The following is a 17,434-nucleotide window of genomic DNA, read 5'->3' on the forward strand; positions in this document are numbered from 1 at the left end:
TCACAGGTGAAAGTAAACACCTGAGATAGCAGGATGCCATTTGATTGTGGCAGGGAAAAAACAACTGCTTTAATAAACTCCATCAGGAGTAGGAGTCTGTACCACCAAAAACACACAGATCCAGAACCTCCGAAACAGCTGCATGGAAGTGGTATTAGGATCTAAACTCTGCCTTTCCACCCACCACATGCAGGACACTTGTACCATTTAACTGGGTGGATAAGGGCAACTCCTAACCTTCAATGAAAAAATATACACAGCAATTAATTAAGAAAAAACAAACGGCCATTTTGAGAATTAAAACTTTTATTAGTGTATTCACATATTAGGCAAATGCAACACGCATGAAGCTTATTTCTTAGGTCCACAAGTTCTACCAATACATTAGTCTACTGGTAAAACTAGCACAAACTGGTAACTGCTTTGCCAATTTTGGAAAGGTGTCTGGCCCATTTTCTCAAGGCTTGATTTTTGGTATTGCTCCTATGCCCTAGTCATTATGGCATAAAAATATCCATCACTATCATCAATTCAGTCAAGTGATTAAAAGCTGTAACACTGGCCACATTTTTGTTCTCAAAGCTAAGTTATCACTAGGTGTACTTACAAAGTACAGAACTAGTGTAATTGATGAAACAATGGAAAAAAACAGACAAAGGCAATCCTGCTACTGCCACAATAACAAAAGAATGACAGACAGCTAGATCACAAGATTGTTAGTAAGATGTGTATTTTTCAAGTCAGAATAACCCTTCTATACAGTTTCCCAACCCAGCCCCAACCCAGACTTATTTGTAGAATATATTTCAGAATATTTTTAATATGGTGCAGCTGTAGTGTCCAAGGGTTCACAATAACATGCACTGTCATGAAGAACCTGGAAGTCCTCCTTTGCTGGTCATACCTCAGCAACCACTATCCTAGAGGTTTTGCAGAAGCAACTACTTTTAATAACAAGGCCCATTATGACATAATGAATGCGTATGATCTGGTGTGTAAGTAAACTATAAAAGCGACTCAGATAAGAAATTTAAATTCTGTTACTGAAATATGTTAAGAAGCTGCATCTATTTAAAACCTAAACAAAGAGTCTAGCTTACCCCGGGAAATAATTTTTCAAGGTATATGGCTCCGAAAACTAAACCCCATTATTTTTAGTGACATATGAAAAAATGAAAAAAATACAGATGAAAAGGGGTAAGACTTATCCAATGAAAAAAAAAATACAGATGTAAGGGGTAAGCCAATAACCTTGTGCACTTAATCCAATATCCAAAGCCATGGTAAATTCTCAGTCCATGAGAAAAAAATCACTAATTTCAATGATCCAAGGTACAAAAAAGTCCCAAATTACACCACTGCCAGCAATACTGCTGGCAATGGGTATCAAAAAGTAGACTGCTAGTGTGATGGACACTCAGAATTTATACTATGAATTCATTTTAGGCCCTATTAAGTATATAAAGTGTCTTAAGACTTCACAGACGAATCTCAAGACATTTCTTTCCCTTCCAATGGAGGGACTTTCTCTTTAAGAACGCAGCAAAAAATTCAGCTTTTCTATAAGGAAAGTCTTTTTATGTTTAGGACAACTTGAAAACCTGCTTATATTAAAAAAATATAAAAGAATAAGGGAGCAAAGTCTTGGAATTTCATGAGATACTTGCCCCAATAAAAAAACCAAAATTCCTATTTATGGGAACTAAAATGTAGAACAGCACAATACCGTGATATTTGAGATCATGATACATTATCTGTATATATACTTAGCTATTCATGTTATTGATAACCATTAGGACACTCAATTATATACCCAATAAAAAACACCATTAAAGAGTCTTTAGAACTGTCCCTTCTTTCTGAAGAAGGCTTTTCTATACACTAAATTTTCATCTAGTATCAGAGTATAGGAAACAGAATCCACAAGGTGCTTTAACTGATGAGACCTCAAGTGCTGTTTTTTCTTTTTTCTTTTCTTTTTCTTTTTTTTTTTTTTTTTTTTTTTTCTTTTAAAAAAACCTTTTTAGATAGTAAACAGTTCATGGGGACCACACACAAATACTACGACAGACGAGCTGTTATATTAAGTCTGTTGACTGGACTCGGTTTTTAGCCCACTGGTGACAGAGGAGAGTTTTAGGACATGCTGGAGCAGCGAACTGAAGGGGAGCCCATCTGAGTCAATACTTTGTCCAGCCACTGTAGAGGCCCATTCAGGTGAAGCTCAATCCAGCAAGGAGTGCTTGTTACCGTCTGCCGCCTAGAAAACAAAGAATAGGGAAAAGTCACTCTATGGGGTTGGTGTCACCAGGTTTTGGGGAGGCTTCTGCCAGAAGCTGCCACAAGCTTTCTTTGTGTCTGGCAGAGATATCCTTTGGCAGCTCTGAAGATGGACACGCTGCTGGTCGAGGCTGGGCCAGTTAGGAATGGTGATGCCTCTGTGATAACAGATTTAAGAAAAAAATGAGGTTGTTACCCCGTTTTAATTGCCACAGAAGAGGAGGGTGAGAACAAGTGAGAGGAACAACTCTGCAGACACAAAGGGCAGTGGAGAAGGAGGGGCAGGAGCTGCTCCAGGTGCCAGAGCTGAGATTCCCCTGCAGCCCTTGGAGGGCACCAGGGTTGCAGAGATGCACCTGCAGCCCCTGGAGGAGCCCATGCCAGAGCAGGGGGTGCCTGAGAGAGGCTGTGAGCCTGGGGGAGGCCTGTGGAGAGGGAAGCCCATGCTGGAACAGCCTGTCCTTTAAGGGTTGCACCCCATGGAAGAGTGATCCACGTTGCAGCAGTTCATGGAGAATTGTTGCCCGTGGGATGGACTCACACTGGAGAAGTTCATGTAGAACTGTCTCCTGTGGGAGGGACCCCACACTGGAGCAGGGGAAGGATTCCAGCTCCTCTTCCTGAACTGTTGCAGGAACATTGCCTGAAGAACTGACAATGACACACAGTCCTACCTCTCTTTGCAGCTGGGGGAGAAGGTAGAGCTGGCAAGGGCTGAAGGTGTTTTAGGTCTTATTTTACTTCTCTTTATCTTGCTCTGGTTGTGTTAGCAACAATTCATTCAATAATTCTGATTCAAGCCTGTTTTCCCAAATGGTATTTGGTGAGGGTCTGTCCTGGTCCTTATCTCATGACCATTTTGCTCTATTTTCTCTCACCAGTCCAGCTGTTGACAGGAGTGAGAGAGCTACTTTGGTGGCTGCCTGGAATCCAGCCAGAGAGCAGGTTCAGCTGCCACAAAATTCTGCATCATATGATTAAATACGTTTCCATCCATATCTAGTACACAGAGATAAAAATCTGTAACCATTACTGTAACTGTTACTAAACTTTCTCCAGAAAAAAAGGTCCCAGAACTCCAAAGCACTTCACATATGTAAGACAAATCAATAATTACATGCTTCTCCATAATACATAAAGAATATTTCACCCTGGAGAATAGTAACACAAGTATTTTCTTCAAGTGCCACACCAAGAGCCTTACTTCTAAAAAGAAATTTGGAAGTGAAGGTTGTCCAGCTGATGCAGTGTTCACACCACAAACAACTGTATCTCAACCTTTCAAGGGTCTGCGTGCATAACTGGATTTGAATTTTGTAGACAACTACTGAGAAATATGGAATAGAAGCCCTTGGCTCTGCACTGCCAGCGTGGCCAACAGCACAATGCTATGGTGATCATAAGCTCTGGCTTTTTGAGGTAAATTACATGATAAATGTACCAAGGAAATTGGTAGATGTTGTCAGAAACACTGTATCAAAACACAGCGTGTGGTTGCACTGTGCTAACTGATGGTATCTCAAAGGAACACCAAACTTTATCTCTGATTTCCTGTAATCTTACACTTCTACAAGTGTTTTGTACTATAACATCCTCACAGAAACAACTGAAGTAGAAATTGGGTTTTCCTTGTGTTTTATACTAACTTGCCTATCATTTTCCACAATAGAAGACCTTATTTAAACACCATATAGCAAATTTCAGTAAAGCTGAAGAACTGACAACCATAAAAGCTTCATTCTCTCTCCCTTATATCTTTGTTTCACAGATCTGTTATTCAAATATCTTCCTTCTCATTTCCAAAGTAAAGAAATCAGTATTGGACAAAACAAACTCTGCCTGAGAAATCCTATTTCACTGTACCTACTCTAGGCATGGGAGTTTTCCCTAACCAGATTGGCAAGACAGTGGTTGCTAAGCCAGTTTTTTGTAGTAATTCCAGCTATCCCAAGATTCAAAGGCAATTAGTCAGACACAAACAGAGCTCCTTCATTTTTACTGTCAGTACTGCAGCCCTTTGCTTTAAGGAAATCTGTTTATATAAACAGAGGAACTGAAAAGGCAGAAAAATTAAGACAGTAAAGATTGATTTCAGAAGTTTCACATTTTCCAGGAGATGACAGCAGCTGGGGTCTGTGCTCTTTCAGTATTCTACAAAACAGTTATCTTAGCCCCAGATGCCTATGCCAGAATGAAGTGATACAACAGAAAAACAAATCTAAACCACAGGAAATATAGTTCCATTTACTCTTGAATCCTCTCCCAAAGAAGGAAGTTCATTATTCCACCATTGTCAACTCTCCTACAATGTGTTTCACAACACAATTCCTCAAAATTTTACAACTGGTTCAGTTCAACAATCCTCCCTTTGCACCACGCTGCTAAAAACTGGTAAAATAGTGACAGCCACTGAGCAATCCTCTTAAAGGTAAAAACTCAACCTCTTCAACCCAAAGATTTCCAGTTCAAAGATCACTAATTAACTCTGCTGAACTTTCTTTAGAAGATGATCCTGGACCTGGATTGTTCCTGTGCTAACACGAACATTTGACAGGTGATCTGAACTTCTACCATCCCCAATTTGGGCCAACATGTAACAAAGCAAAAAGCTTTGTTAGGTATTGTGTCTACCAAGCCTATAAAACATATCACCTTGCTGTACCTGCACATTTATGCACATATGCTCAAAATGCAAGTAATGCTTTGCCTTTGCCTAAGCCTGTTCTATGAGAAAGGTTTTTTCATATAATAATGAAGTACAGATGTTTTTAAGAGTGATGGGGTTTACAGTGTTTCCTAATCCATTTCAACAAGTCAAGCTACATTAATTTAAATTCAAGGTTGTGTCATTGGAGCCACCTCTTCTTGCTCTAATCCCAGCTAGAGCATATTCACAAGCTTTGTGTATCAGTAATTTATTAGCATCATCCTAAAGAGATGTGCAAAGAAATTAGTTCATCATGAGTCAGTAACCAGTTTTTGTGCTGTTTTGGCAGTGCTACCACTGCAGCTTTTTCAATCCTACGGTCTACAAACGGTTTATAGACCAACCACCAACATTCTCCCCACTCAGAAGTAACTTTAACAAAAGCCTCCCCATAGTTTTAAACCATCACTTACACTCACTTCAAGATGCCTCTATATAATCTGACTGATTAAGCCTTTCTTCTTCTCAGATTTGAATGTTGTATTTAATTATGCCTAAGTGCATACATACTCCTTCAGAGCCAAATCCAATAGCTCTTTAAACCTGAGGCAGAATTTTTTCTTACCTCTTCCTAACAAAGAAGTACCAATTTATTCCATTACTCAAATTTCTCATTTCATCTCATTAGACTACTACAAAATTGGCTTCATTTAGCTGAGAAACCTCCCCCACATACTGACACTGCTATTTACATGTATGTATTTCAAGAGCAGATAAAGGAATCAACCCAAGTGGAGCCTACACACCCTTAGTCAACTTCAGAAATTATATGGCTTTTAAAAAAATCATTATGTATTGCATTAGGGTATTGACATGTCAAGCTTCATTCTTTTAGTGGACAATTTCTAGAGAGGTTTAAAAGATTTGTTTAAAACCACAGGTCTAGCTCTCCAAAATAATGAAATCTTTAGAACTGCTCAGTTAGAAGTCAATTCCTTTTCTTCTTGAATTTCCACACTGCATTAAAAACAGGCACTGTCCTCAACTACCACTTTTCATTTGTGCTAATAGAGAACACAACTGGAAGCTATTCCAAAGCAGATAGAATGCTATTTCTTTCCACTCAAAGAACTGTTTTTAGAAGTTTTACTACATAAACACAGTCATCTCACTCCTGCAAAGCTTTTTCCACTGCAAGTTCCAAAATACTTGCCATCCCTTAGATGCATGCTCTCCAGCTATTCCATTCTGCAAGAGGCATTGCAAGTCTCTCCGTTGGGTACCACCAACCCCATCCTGCACCACAGCCTAAGGAACTCATGCTACATGCAGAGCAGGACAGAGACCAGAATGACTGCAAGTCTAACACACAGAAAATAATCTCACACACAGCACAAACTGTGGAACTTCGTGATGATGGCGTGGATTTCACCACAACACGCAAGCCAGCAGGGCTGAGCAAGGAACAGAACTTTGACGACATTCCTTGCTCAACAGTTGGCTTCAATGCAACAATAAAATCAGTTTATGGACTTTGTAATTTAGCAATTCCATAGCTGAGGGGGGAAAAAGGAAAATATGGGTTCAATTTGCAGAGAGCATATCCACAATAGCAGCAAGAAGTGTGTATGTATGGCTTTCAAGCCAGAGAGAAATGGTATACTAGTGAAAGAACAAAAACTATTAACTCTAAATTTAAGAACAAAGGAGGTTCTTTTCTTACCTGTATTCAGCCCCCCATCCTTTAACAAAGCTCATTCTTATGGTACACATTCTAGTAAGCTGATAAACTGCTTCAAAGCCCTGATTCACAGATTGAGCCAGAAGAGCAGCAAATTCTTGGTTATTAAAGATTTTTAGATTGCATCCTAAAAAGAGTCAAAAAGGTACAGTCAGTGAATACACTTGCATTTGCTACACAGAAGCCTGAATCTATGAAGAAATTACAAAAAAGGAAGGAAAATGTCATTCAGTGAACACATCCACTGGGTATTTTCACTTGAGACCTTTGGTAGGCCACTAACCTGGAGGAATTTTGCACACAGTTGCAGGATGCCAGCCGTATCTTTGATTGCAGTTGGGGCTCTGAACGAAGATCGCACTATCACTCAGGCACTCGGCAAAAACCTCTCCGCCAATGTAATACAGACGCACTCCCCTGCCTGTAGCAAAATTCAAAAGAACTCTAGTTATGGTATGACACCAACAGATTAGGGAACAAGGGAGTTTATTTTTCAGAGAAGGCCAAGGTTTTTCTTTACAACATAGACAGAAATCAATTATCTACACGACCTCACTGCTGTGCTGACAGCTGTAGCAGGAGCAGAACACAATTCAATTGCATTTTTCTCCCATGAATGCAAAATATATGAAGGAAAAGCAGAATAATTTTTGGTCAAAAGTGAAAGATTTTTCCAGCCAAATAATGGCTTGTATCCAAATCCAAGCTCAGAAGCAGTGTTCACAAAACAGAATTAAAATTTGTGCTAATATTAAAGCATTGTATGTGAAGCAGCACAGGCCACTATGGTCAAAAGAGAAAACATAAGATCACCACTGCAACACTCTCTGCTTACATACACCCACACTATTTCACAACCCACTGCATAGCTCTGTGCTGCTTTAACAAAAACAATATGACTTCATTTAGCCCTATTACAAAAAAAACAAAAACTGTGAAAAAAAATCTCAATTTTCCACCTTTAAATTGTTACCTTGTTCTGTCACTGAGTGGAAAACAAATCTGCATGGTTTATTTCTAGCAGAAAGTAAATAATGTGCAAATGATCTCCCAGAGAGAACTATTTATAATTAACAGATACTTTAGAGGCCATAGTTTCCATTCGCCTTTTTTGTTAAAACAATTTTTCAAACAAAGTGTGAGCTCCCTCTATTAAAGAGTAAGGGCTCATGAGATTTTTGCTTTTCCTCATCATTGATCATTTTGACCAGTCAGCACAAGCACAGCCTGGGTTTCTGCACATCTAAAATTTTATTAGACAAGCATCTGGATTTGGCATTTGGACTTGGCATAAAAGGAGTCGGTTCTACTGAAGAGGTTGAAATTTTACTGCAAGTAAAAATAACAACAACAACAAAATCTCATAAATGTTGCTAATGAAAGTATCCAGAAAAAAAAAAAAGAATGAAGGTAGTTTATTGAAGAACCTGAAATCAAGACACTGCATTGTGGAAAACAACATTCTTGACTAATCATTACAAAGAAAACCTTAATCATGTCAAAACAATGGGTTCTCAATAGCAGCTTTTCCCATTTCAGAAAAGAATCCAGAATTTCATTCTATCAGTGTCCATTCTGCATTTTATAAACTACAGTAAACTAAGCAACATGGGAATATTTTCTAATTAAAGCTTAAATTTCAATTACAAGCAATTCTGAATATAAATGCTGCCCAGGGCAGAATGGTCCATTGAGGATGCTGGAAGCCACCAATCTGCTCCCTGGGATGCTTTGGTGCACCATCATTTTCCAGAAGGCAAGAACAGCAATGTGAGCTACTGGAGTGCCACACAGTAGAGTGGCTTCCTCCTGCGCTGCCCTGAGCGTGACAGCTGTGTGACTGCAGCTGCCACCAGCTATGGGGCTACCGAGTGAGGAAAGGCAGCTCCTTTCAGCTCCAGCCATCACTATATCTCTTCCCAGTTCAAACTGGCTTCAGCAGCAGAAGCTGCCATGTTTCTCCCTAATTTCAGAAGCGGTGACTCTGTGTCTTTCCACTTCTGTTCTCAGCCAGTGAGAGCAAACTATCCTTGACAAGCCCTGAGAGACAGCTGATGGCTGGCTGCACAAGGGTGAAAGGAACCCAACACACATCCTACCCGGGTCATTTCAGATAATTTAACCAACAAAATGAAATTAAATAGTTAAAAGATCAGAGATCTTTACCTATATGTCGCCTTGTCATTTCCACTGTAGCATTTCTGTTTACATTGGAAAGCAGACCTAGGCAAAATCGCTCTGAATTTGATGGATCTGTAAAGCCATCTACAGTCAGGGAAGGCTGAGACGCATGGAAGGTTTCTCCCACTCTTTGATTCAACTCATAATATGCTATTGAACACCAAAACGCAGGCTCCGAGTAAGTAACTGGTTGCAAGTCTAAAAAAAAATTTTAAAAACCAAACTTAACACAGATTTTGAGGCTGAAAGTAGATCGATCTACCCTGCTATTTGTCTCTCCCAGAAATGACAGCAGTAGTCTCCTCAAACTACTCAAACTATATTTTGCTTGCTGTCCTTTTTACCTACTTCAGTAAATAGAATGGAATTCAGTCTTCCACACAAGGGAAGGAGGAGGGGAAGAAGGGATGATCTAATCTGACCACAGCTCATTTAGTTCAGTACTTGCATTTTGCTCGGCAAAATGATTAAGCTAATGGTGCTCTGAGCGCCAGACGTTGAGACATTCCTGTTGCCTTTTCTGTAGCTTGCAAACATTTTGGCAGCATTAAAGAAAAGATTAAACTATCAAACACTGAACAACAAAAAGGAAAAAAATAATATGAAAATCACGTTCTTTTGTATTACACCGTCTCTTTAGATAAAAGTAGTTCTAAGCTACTTTATTGTCCCCTACTAGAGACTCTTCCCTATGTATCTTCAGGTTTTTTTCTTCACTGCTTCCCCTTTTTACCTATCCTAATCACTTACTTAACATTCTGCATTTTCCTGTCACATCCTGCCACCATTCCTTAAACAAACCCATGGCAATCTGATCTTCCTGCGGCACTTACACAGACACACAGCAATAGCACTGGATCAAAGCAGGCGGGCTACTAATGTGGGAGCAACTACTGTGCTGTGGTTACAGGTGAAACAGTACATGAGAAGAGCGGCAGAACACACACACAAGGGAGACAGCAAGTCTGGGCAGCATCATGGAGAGGCAAACATCCTTTTAAACTATTCATTTTATAAATGCTATTCCTGCACACACAAAGATACCACTCCCTCTCTTTGCTACGAGCTCAACAGGTACAGAAATAGAGTAATTGTTAACAAATTATTAACTCAGCCCCATTATGCTTAACACCAGGAAGCCAACACAACAGTGACCTCTTAATATAGCTCTTCATTTCTTACAGCACATTTTCACTTTTAAAGTAATTACATATATAATGAAGAATCACTACACATGGAGAAATAATTTTAAGTATTTCCAGCTTACCCAGGCTATGATTAACTGGAGAGAGAGTACTAGGAGACAGCTCTGCTGGAGATCCTGTTGAAGTAAGACAGACATGTTTCAGAGCAAATGTTTTTTGTTATTTCAGATCAGTAGGCATAACCATTATCTACATCAGCTTTTCATTGAAGTTTTTCAGAGTAAGAAACATCAGTTTTCTGGAATATCACACACTTACTCTGAATTAGGATTTCATTCAATCTTCCAGACTTCTGGGTACCCCCCCCTCCTTGTAAAGACTCTGTTAACTTAGCATTGTATTTGGCAGAACTCTGCCACTTCGTGCACACTCTCAACGTTATTTATGCACTTCTCCAGTGAGAAGGTAGTGATTTCCCAAATTCAGTAATAAAACAGGTAAGAAAGAGTCGATGAGTCAAGCAAGATATTGCCTCTCTGTTCTCAAAGGAAAAGGGTTATCTTGGAAAAGACTTTCCAGTATCTGAAGGGAGCCTTCAAGAAAGTTGGAAAGGGATTGTTTACAAGAGCAGGTAGTGACAGGACAAGAGGGAAAGTCTTCAAACTGAAAGAGGAGAGATTTAGATTAGATATTGGGAAAAAAAATCTTTATGCTGAGGATGGTGAGGCCCTGGCACAGGTTTCCCAGAGAAGCTGTGACTGCCCCATACCTGGAAGTGTCCAAGGCCAGGCTGGACAGGGCTGAGAGCAACCTGGGGTAGTGGAAGGTGTCCCTGGTGGAAAGAGACGGTCTCTAAGGTCCCTTTTATCCCAAACCATTCTATAATTTATGATTCTATGATCACCAGAAAAGAGCAAACTAGATTTCCTCATTTGAGGAAATAATTCTTTCCCAGAAGGAGGAATTTAAACACTCATAGAAACATGAACTCTCCAACACAATTTGCACACAAGGTGGCAAAATACAGAAAGGCTTTCACAGAAACATTCCTACAGTGACCGCTGATGTCAGGCTGTTTTAATTAAGGTATTTATTGTCACACAGTGGGAAAACATTGCAGTTCTTACAGAAACTGGTGCAGTGGATTCCAACTTACTGAAAACGGCTGCTAACATTAGCTAACCAAGCACACTCAAGTCTGCCAACACACAGCAGGAGGTTCTTACCCAGCACATTAACTGTGCTTTGCCCAAGTCTAAGGTCAACCACATTATCTAGAAACCCTTACATACAAAGGTACAAATGCTGTTACTTTTGCCACAGAGCCTTCCACACAAGAACTAATTTTAAACATGGCAGAAGTGGTAAGTTTGTCAGAGTTAGAGACAGGTTCTCAGAACACAGATTGTCTATACCTTGTTTAGGCCAATAGACATTGTGCTTCAATGAACCTGTTTGCCGGGGAATGGTTGAAACTACTTAGCTATTAAAATCTATTTTAAGGGTTTCTGGTCAAGTCTTAATTAGACTTGTATGCTTCTGTTACAGAACAAATGTAATATACTTAATATGTCACAGAATGTTTTAGAAACATTTCCCTGGCAAAAAACTGCTTTGTTCATTAAAGACTGAAAGTGGTATTTTAGGCATAAAGGTTTTACAAGGTTTTACAGAGGAAAACTGCAATTATCTCTTGGGCTGAATTCATGCTCCTATGCAGAGGGATCACAGCTAGTAATACAAAGCCTTGAAAGTGATGAAAAATAAATGTTACCTGTATCCATGCTTTGGTTCAGCTGCTGGTCACTCGTTTCTCCATCTTCACTGATATATCCTGGAGGAGGTGTTTCTTATTAAAAAAAAAAAAAAGAAAAATCCACAAATTTGTAAAATGACTAGGCAAACTTCTGTTAGATCTAAGTCTTGTGCATTTTGTCATGACATCCTCATGAGCTCTGTTACACCTACCTGAACACTGAATCTGAATGTCATTTTGCTGTCCCTTTTTCCTTATAGTAGGACTTCAAACATGTTACCTGCCTTATTGGTATGCAAAATGTATCTTCTTTTGTATGTCAGTCAGTTGCTGAAATTTGTTATATAAATATCAGAACCCTTGTTTGTTCCATTTAAGACAAGATGCTGTCACTACAACAAGTAACAATTTTGCAATTGTGATCAACAGCTTTCATATTTAGTAGAATCACAAATGAAAAAAACCATCTGGTGATTTGCACAAAAAAATAACGTGAGCTGTCTTCATGTAGGATAACCATCAGATCAGATACCCTCCCACACCTTACTGAAGTTGTTAGATTTAAAGGTTGTTTTTCAGTTCAGTCCCCAAATACGTATTTCTTCCATATACAACAGCTGATTTGACTCATTTATAACTATATTAACTTAATACACTGCACAAGTTCTGTTATTGTTACCACTAATACTTCTAAGCACTATTAAAACTATCATCTACTCTTTTAACTAGCTTTCTTTAAAGACAGAATTTCACAGACCAAAGCAAATTCAGTACCAACTTTGAAGCGTTCTGATACCAGAAACTGTGTCTAATTCCTCTGAAATATCTTCAAAACCCAGGAGAGTATGCATGTTCCTTTTCTCCACTCCACTCAAGATGTTCTTTGTAATCCAGATAACGAGTTAACCAACTGCCTTTCAGGAAATAAATTTCTTTGAACGGGGCAAATGTCTTTTCCTACATATTATAGGCAAAACCTGTGTTTCTTTAGTGAAAGTGTTTGAAGCTAACTATCTCTACAATCACCTTAGAATTGTCTCTGAAACTTCCAGGGGATAAACACCTTTAATTACACTATTACCAAACAGTAGAATTTTAAAGATAAAGCCTTTTTGCTTAAGAAATAAAATAAAATTATAACAAGCATCATGTCTGAGATGTACTGCAATATTGTGAGATCAGAAGGAAACCAGTGAGAGGAAACTAGATTAAGTCAGTTGATTAAATTAAAATTAACTGAGAGAATTTTATCTTTGATTCATTCTGTGTGCTAAGTATAGACTTGACAGAATTTAGTTTAGAAGGACAATTAAAGGAAATCATCAGTAGTAAGAAATATGATAACAGAAATCACATCCATTTTGAAGATTTTTACAGCATTCATAGTGATAAAGGGGACTCCACCCTTCCCCAAATCATTAGCTACAGCTAAGCCCACAGCTGGGGCAAAAGGTCAATACACATTTCTAATCCAACCCATGGCTCCTGTTTCCAGTTGCTAATCTAGGCTCTTTGGCACAGATTACTTTCCATGTCTAGTCTCTGCCTAAACACAGAAGATTTACTCTAGCTAGTACTATTAGCAGTTTAGGGTCAGAGGTTGAGCACCACACAGCTGGAAATGAACACTCAGGTGGGACACCAAAAATTTAGAGTTGAGTGCTGCCAGAAGTGTGGGTGATGCAGCTCAGCCCATCCAGAACCTGAACTGGAACATGCAGCTCACAAAGGCCACTCTGCTCCTTCTCTCTCGCACATCAAGTACTGAGACAGGTCTGGGGTACAAAGCTACCAGATGTGAGCCTGCCCTCCCTCTGAAGAAAACGGTTCTCTGAAAAAGGCTATCAAGGCACACAAGGCTTATCAGAACCCAGACAAGCATCCCAGATTAAGTCAGCAAGGTCAAATAAAGTAAGATACCACAATATGAGCACAGGAGGAGGGTGTCAGTGACAAAGAGAAGGAGGTGTGGTTACCTGCATAAACATTTGAAGATCATGTGAATGCCTACAATCACCTTGAGCAAACTTCCTGCAAATAACTACTTTAGCTCATTTCCATAGCACTGGATTTGCAGAAAGTGGCTTTCCAGTAAGCTGTTTGCAAACCTTACCAAAACCCCTCAGTATGAGTTAAAAAAGTATATGCAAGTTAAGACAGCAACACCAACTTCTAGTGCCTTAAATTGCTCTATAAAGCTGGAAACAGATGTGGCCAAAATTAAACAGAAAGGTCAAATTAATTGATTGTTTAACGCCAGTTCAATTCTTGGATATATTCAAAGAAAACACAAGCAACATTCTGCTTAAGACCTGTACGTACAACTTGTACATTGCACATATTTGAGTTTTGAGGCAGTCATCTCATTCTTTCAGAGACTCCAGATGTGAATTTTCAGCTTATTCGTAACATGAATGCATTAAACATTTATGAGCAAACTTCAGCTTTACTTGGTTTTACACTCCATGCGACTTCCTGAAGAGATAGGAAACAGGAAGTTGGGGCAGGAAAAAGAGGTCACTGATTTTATGTTTCAAATGAGGGTAACAGGGTTCAGGTGCAGCAGATTAGCATTGTTTGTTTTGGGGTGGAAAAGGGGGAAAAGAGAGGGAGGAGAAACTCTTTAACAGTTCAGTATTGTTAGGTTGCTCTTTAATACGGAAAGATAAAACAATATGCACACAATAGTAACAAAAAGCTAAAGCAGACAACTACTGATGTGAACTACAGATCAAGACACTTAAGTCACTGCTTTGCAAATTAAAAGTCTTCTCCACATATTACATAGGATGGGATTGAGCATCAGTTTATTACTCAATCTCAAATGCACAGCATTTGGCAACCCCTGCATGTTTATGAAAGAGGCTTAAAGCAGAAGGTGAAGATCTACTGTGGACTTATTAGCATTCTGAATCTCAAACAAGCTACTGAAACCAAGTCAGCTATTGTGAAATGACAGCAATATAGTTTCATGCAGGATCATGTTTTGCAAACAACAGTGTTTAGGTATTTCCACTGAAATTAGTACATGAGATCAACTAAATCTGATTTAGTGGTGCATATTTCAATTAATTTGATCATTTACAAGGATGAAATGACCGTCTTTGTTCCAGTGGTACAATGTCAGAACATGCTGTCTAGAGTGGGAGTTAAGAAAATACCTGGTATGTAATTGCTCTGTGGCTCAATCCCAGCTGGAAAGTTAGTGTTCTCAGGAATGGAATGGGTATAGTCATCCAGAGGTGGCAGCTCTGTTAGGATCTCAGTGTGCCGTGGCACAAGCACAGGAGGCAAGACTGAAAAGGCAAAATTCAAAAATCACTGGTAATCAAAATACACAATTTTGTGAGCTAAAATGAAAAAAAAAATCTAAAACATCTAAGAGTTTCTTCAGATGTTTTGAAATCTTCTGAAACTCAGCACTGCTAAGACTACATTTGCACAGCTAGTTATTGGAAGAGATGGGATTCCTGAGGTGCCTTAAATAAGACCATTCCACATTAGCAAAGGTAAATCAACTTTTTTGTCCTATCCAGTCTGAATTGCCCCTGGCCAGCTGGAAACTGCTAGCAGTCCTGGAAGTGTTTATAAACACATTTGTAAAGATTTTTCAGCAACTTTACTACTAAAAACTTTCAGGGATACGATCTCAAAAAGAATCTTGTACTTCTATCAAGACAGGACATCACCTTTCTCTCATTTTTCATTCAAAACATCATGCTGAATAACCACAAACAGATGCTGACACCAAAAGTCAGAAGCAGTCCTCCTACCTGGTGTCTCCACTCTCTGGTAGTGGTAAGGGTTTACACATACTTCATCCTTTTTAAGATTAAAAGCATATTCACAGTTTTCAATTGCCTTAAGTTCATGGTGGCTGTGCAGGTCTGGCCAGCGCCACAGGCGGCAGTAAATGACATGTGGCAGTCCCTTGCGGTGAGACACCTGCAGACGGCCATCGAGGGATCTGCAGGGGAAAGACGTGGAGAAGCATTTACAGACTGCGTGCTGCCTCGGTCCCTCCAGCAACAGAGTACACACATGGGTAGCTCATTCTCAGAATTCAGTGTGTTGACTCTGCTAGTGATATCTATACTCTAATTGAAAGGCTTCAAATGCAATGAAAATGATCGTATCAAGCAATGTCAACTCATGTTTGAGCTGCTCAAATTATTGCCAGTGAATTTAGAGTTCATTAAAAGCCACTTACATACAACCAAGTATTTAGAATGATTGCTTCATATACTTTCTTTTTTTTAAATGCAGAAAACAGTTGTTAAAAATAAAATCACACATTTAATGGTCCCTTCCACTGCTAAAGGCACCTCAAGGCTTTGCTGTGGCATGGATGCTTTATGGTTTTAAGCATAAGAACTCCCACAGGACTGCAAATAAGCCTATAAGCAGTCAGCTGCCCAAGTGATCCACATGGCAGTATAACTGCAATGCAAAACACATGAATGCACATCTTGTAAGGGCTGTACAGTTTATCTTCTTCACTTCATCTGCCTTGCTACCAGCTGAAAATGTTTTGCTAGTTTTAAGACAGACTGCATATGCTTACATAAATGCAGATGTTTATGATTGTTATGGGATGGGAGACAAACCTCAATACACAAATCAAGTAATGTGACATGAAAAAATAAAGACCCTGTTTAGAATTTGCCCACCATTAAGTACTGAAGAATTTACAAACAATTCTTTAGTAGCTCGTATCTGAGCCAATTAGCAAGATTTAACTGAAAGCTTGCGGCATACAAAGCAGTTTAAACACTTTGTAAGATTAGGTCTAAAGAATTAAGTTTTCCAATTTTGTTAATATAAATACCAAATCACATTAGAGCTTGCATTTAACAAGTCTTCCCATTCTTTCAATAGCACTGGCGTGAAAAATGAGTAATAATAGAATTAAGAGTTTCATTGGTCAAAACATCAGCTGTGAACATACTGATTTCTACACTGGCAAGGAAATACTTCAAAATGCTGTACCATGAGAGGCCTAGGAATCATTTTAGTCTATTTTACAGCTAAAGCATCCCATTACAGACCCTCCAAAGCCAATCCCTCCCACAAGATTTTTATGATGCGAGAGAGGGCAGAATATTCACCTGGTTTGTTCAGAGAAGCTGTAAAGGCCTGCTGTATCCCACTGATCTATCGTGTTTGGTGTACTCAGTCCCCAAATTTCAGAGCAAGTGCTGTGCATAAATTGAAAACAAAAACAAAAATTGATATGAATATGGAACATGGTTATTCAAAACACCATGAGGTCAAACATGGAAAAATGTACAGAATACTTCCTTTCACATAGAAGATAGAGCACTGTTAGACTGGCATTTAAACTGACATTTCATGCTATATTTTCTATATGAAGGAGGCTATCAAAATGGAACAAGTGATTCAAGGTAAATGATAAATGTTTTTAAAGGTGAACAAGTTCTCAGGTTTTAAGTAATTGATACAGTTGCAATGTTCCTTAAAACAGGCAAAACTTCCTCAGCCTAGTTCTTTACAAAATTCAGTTTTAAAAGGTAGTTTCTGGGTTGGGTTGGTTTTGGGGTTTGTTGTTTTTTTTTTTTTTTTTTTTTTTTTGTTTTTTGTTTTTTGTTTGTTTCTAAACATAAACTTCCCTAAGACTTCAAACAAAGGCCATGTGTATCCAAAACTGAACACCACAATCTAAA

The 17,434-nt window shown here is 38.9% G+C and overlaps 1 protein-coding gene across 4 annotated transcripts in view; it reads right to left on the reverse strand.

Moving 5' to 3' along the window:
- Positions 1 to 288: 288 nt before the first annotated feature.
- The window catches only part of SMAD2 (SMAD family member 2), a 50,155-nt gene continuing 33,009 nt past the window's right edge, over positions 289 to 17,434 (reverse strand). Inside the window, exons 3-12 of one of the 4 annotated variants that reach the window (XM_030968293.1) lie at positions 16,859 to 16,948; positions 15,524 to 15,717; positions 14,912 to 15,046; positions 11,769 to 11,843; positions 10,764 to 10,826; positions 10,117 to 10,170; positions 8,835 to 9,047; positions 6,952 to 7,089; positions 6,651 to 6,795; positions 289 to 2,260 (exon numbers count right to left, since the gene is read on the reverse strand). In XM_030968293.1, coding sequence (XP_030824153.1) covers positions 2,137 to 2,260; positions 6,651 to 6,795; positions 6,952 to 7,089; positions 8,835 to 9,047; positions 10,117 to 10,170; positions 10,764 to 10,826; positions 11,769 to 11,843; positions 14,912 to 15,046; positions 15,524 to 15,717; positions 16,859 to 16,948 — 1,231 coding nt within the window. In that variant the 3' untranslated portion in view covers positions 289 to 2,136. The remainder of the gene's footprint in view (positions 2,261 to 6,650; positions 6,796 to 6,951; positions 7,090 to 8,834; positions 9,048 to 10,116; positions 10,171 to 10,763; positions 10,827 to 11,768; positions 11,844 to 14,911; positions 15,047 to 15,523; positions 15,718 to 16,858; positions 16,949 to 17,434) is intronic. The other 3 variants (XM_030968295.1, XM_030968294.1, XM_030968297.1) reach the window with 3 other exon arrangements.

This window comes from Camarhynchus parvulus, chromosome Z (genome assembly GCF_901933205.1).
Source record: "Camarhynchus parvulus chromosome Z, STF_HiC, whole genome shotgun sequence".
Lineage (NCBI taxonomy): Eukaryota > Metazoa > Chordata > Aves > Passeriformes > Thraupidae > Camarhynchus > Camarhynchus parvulus.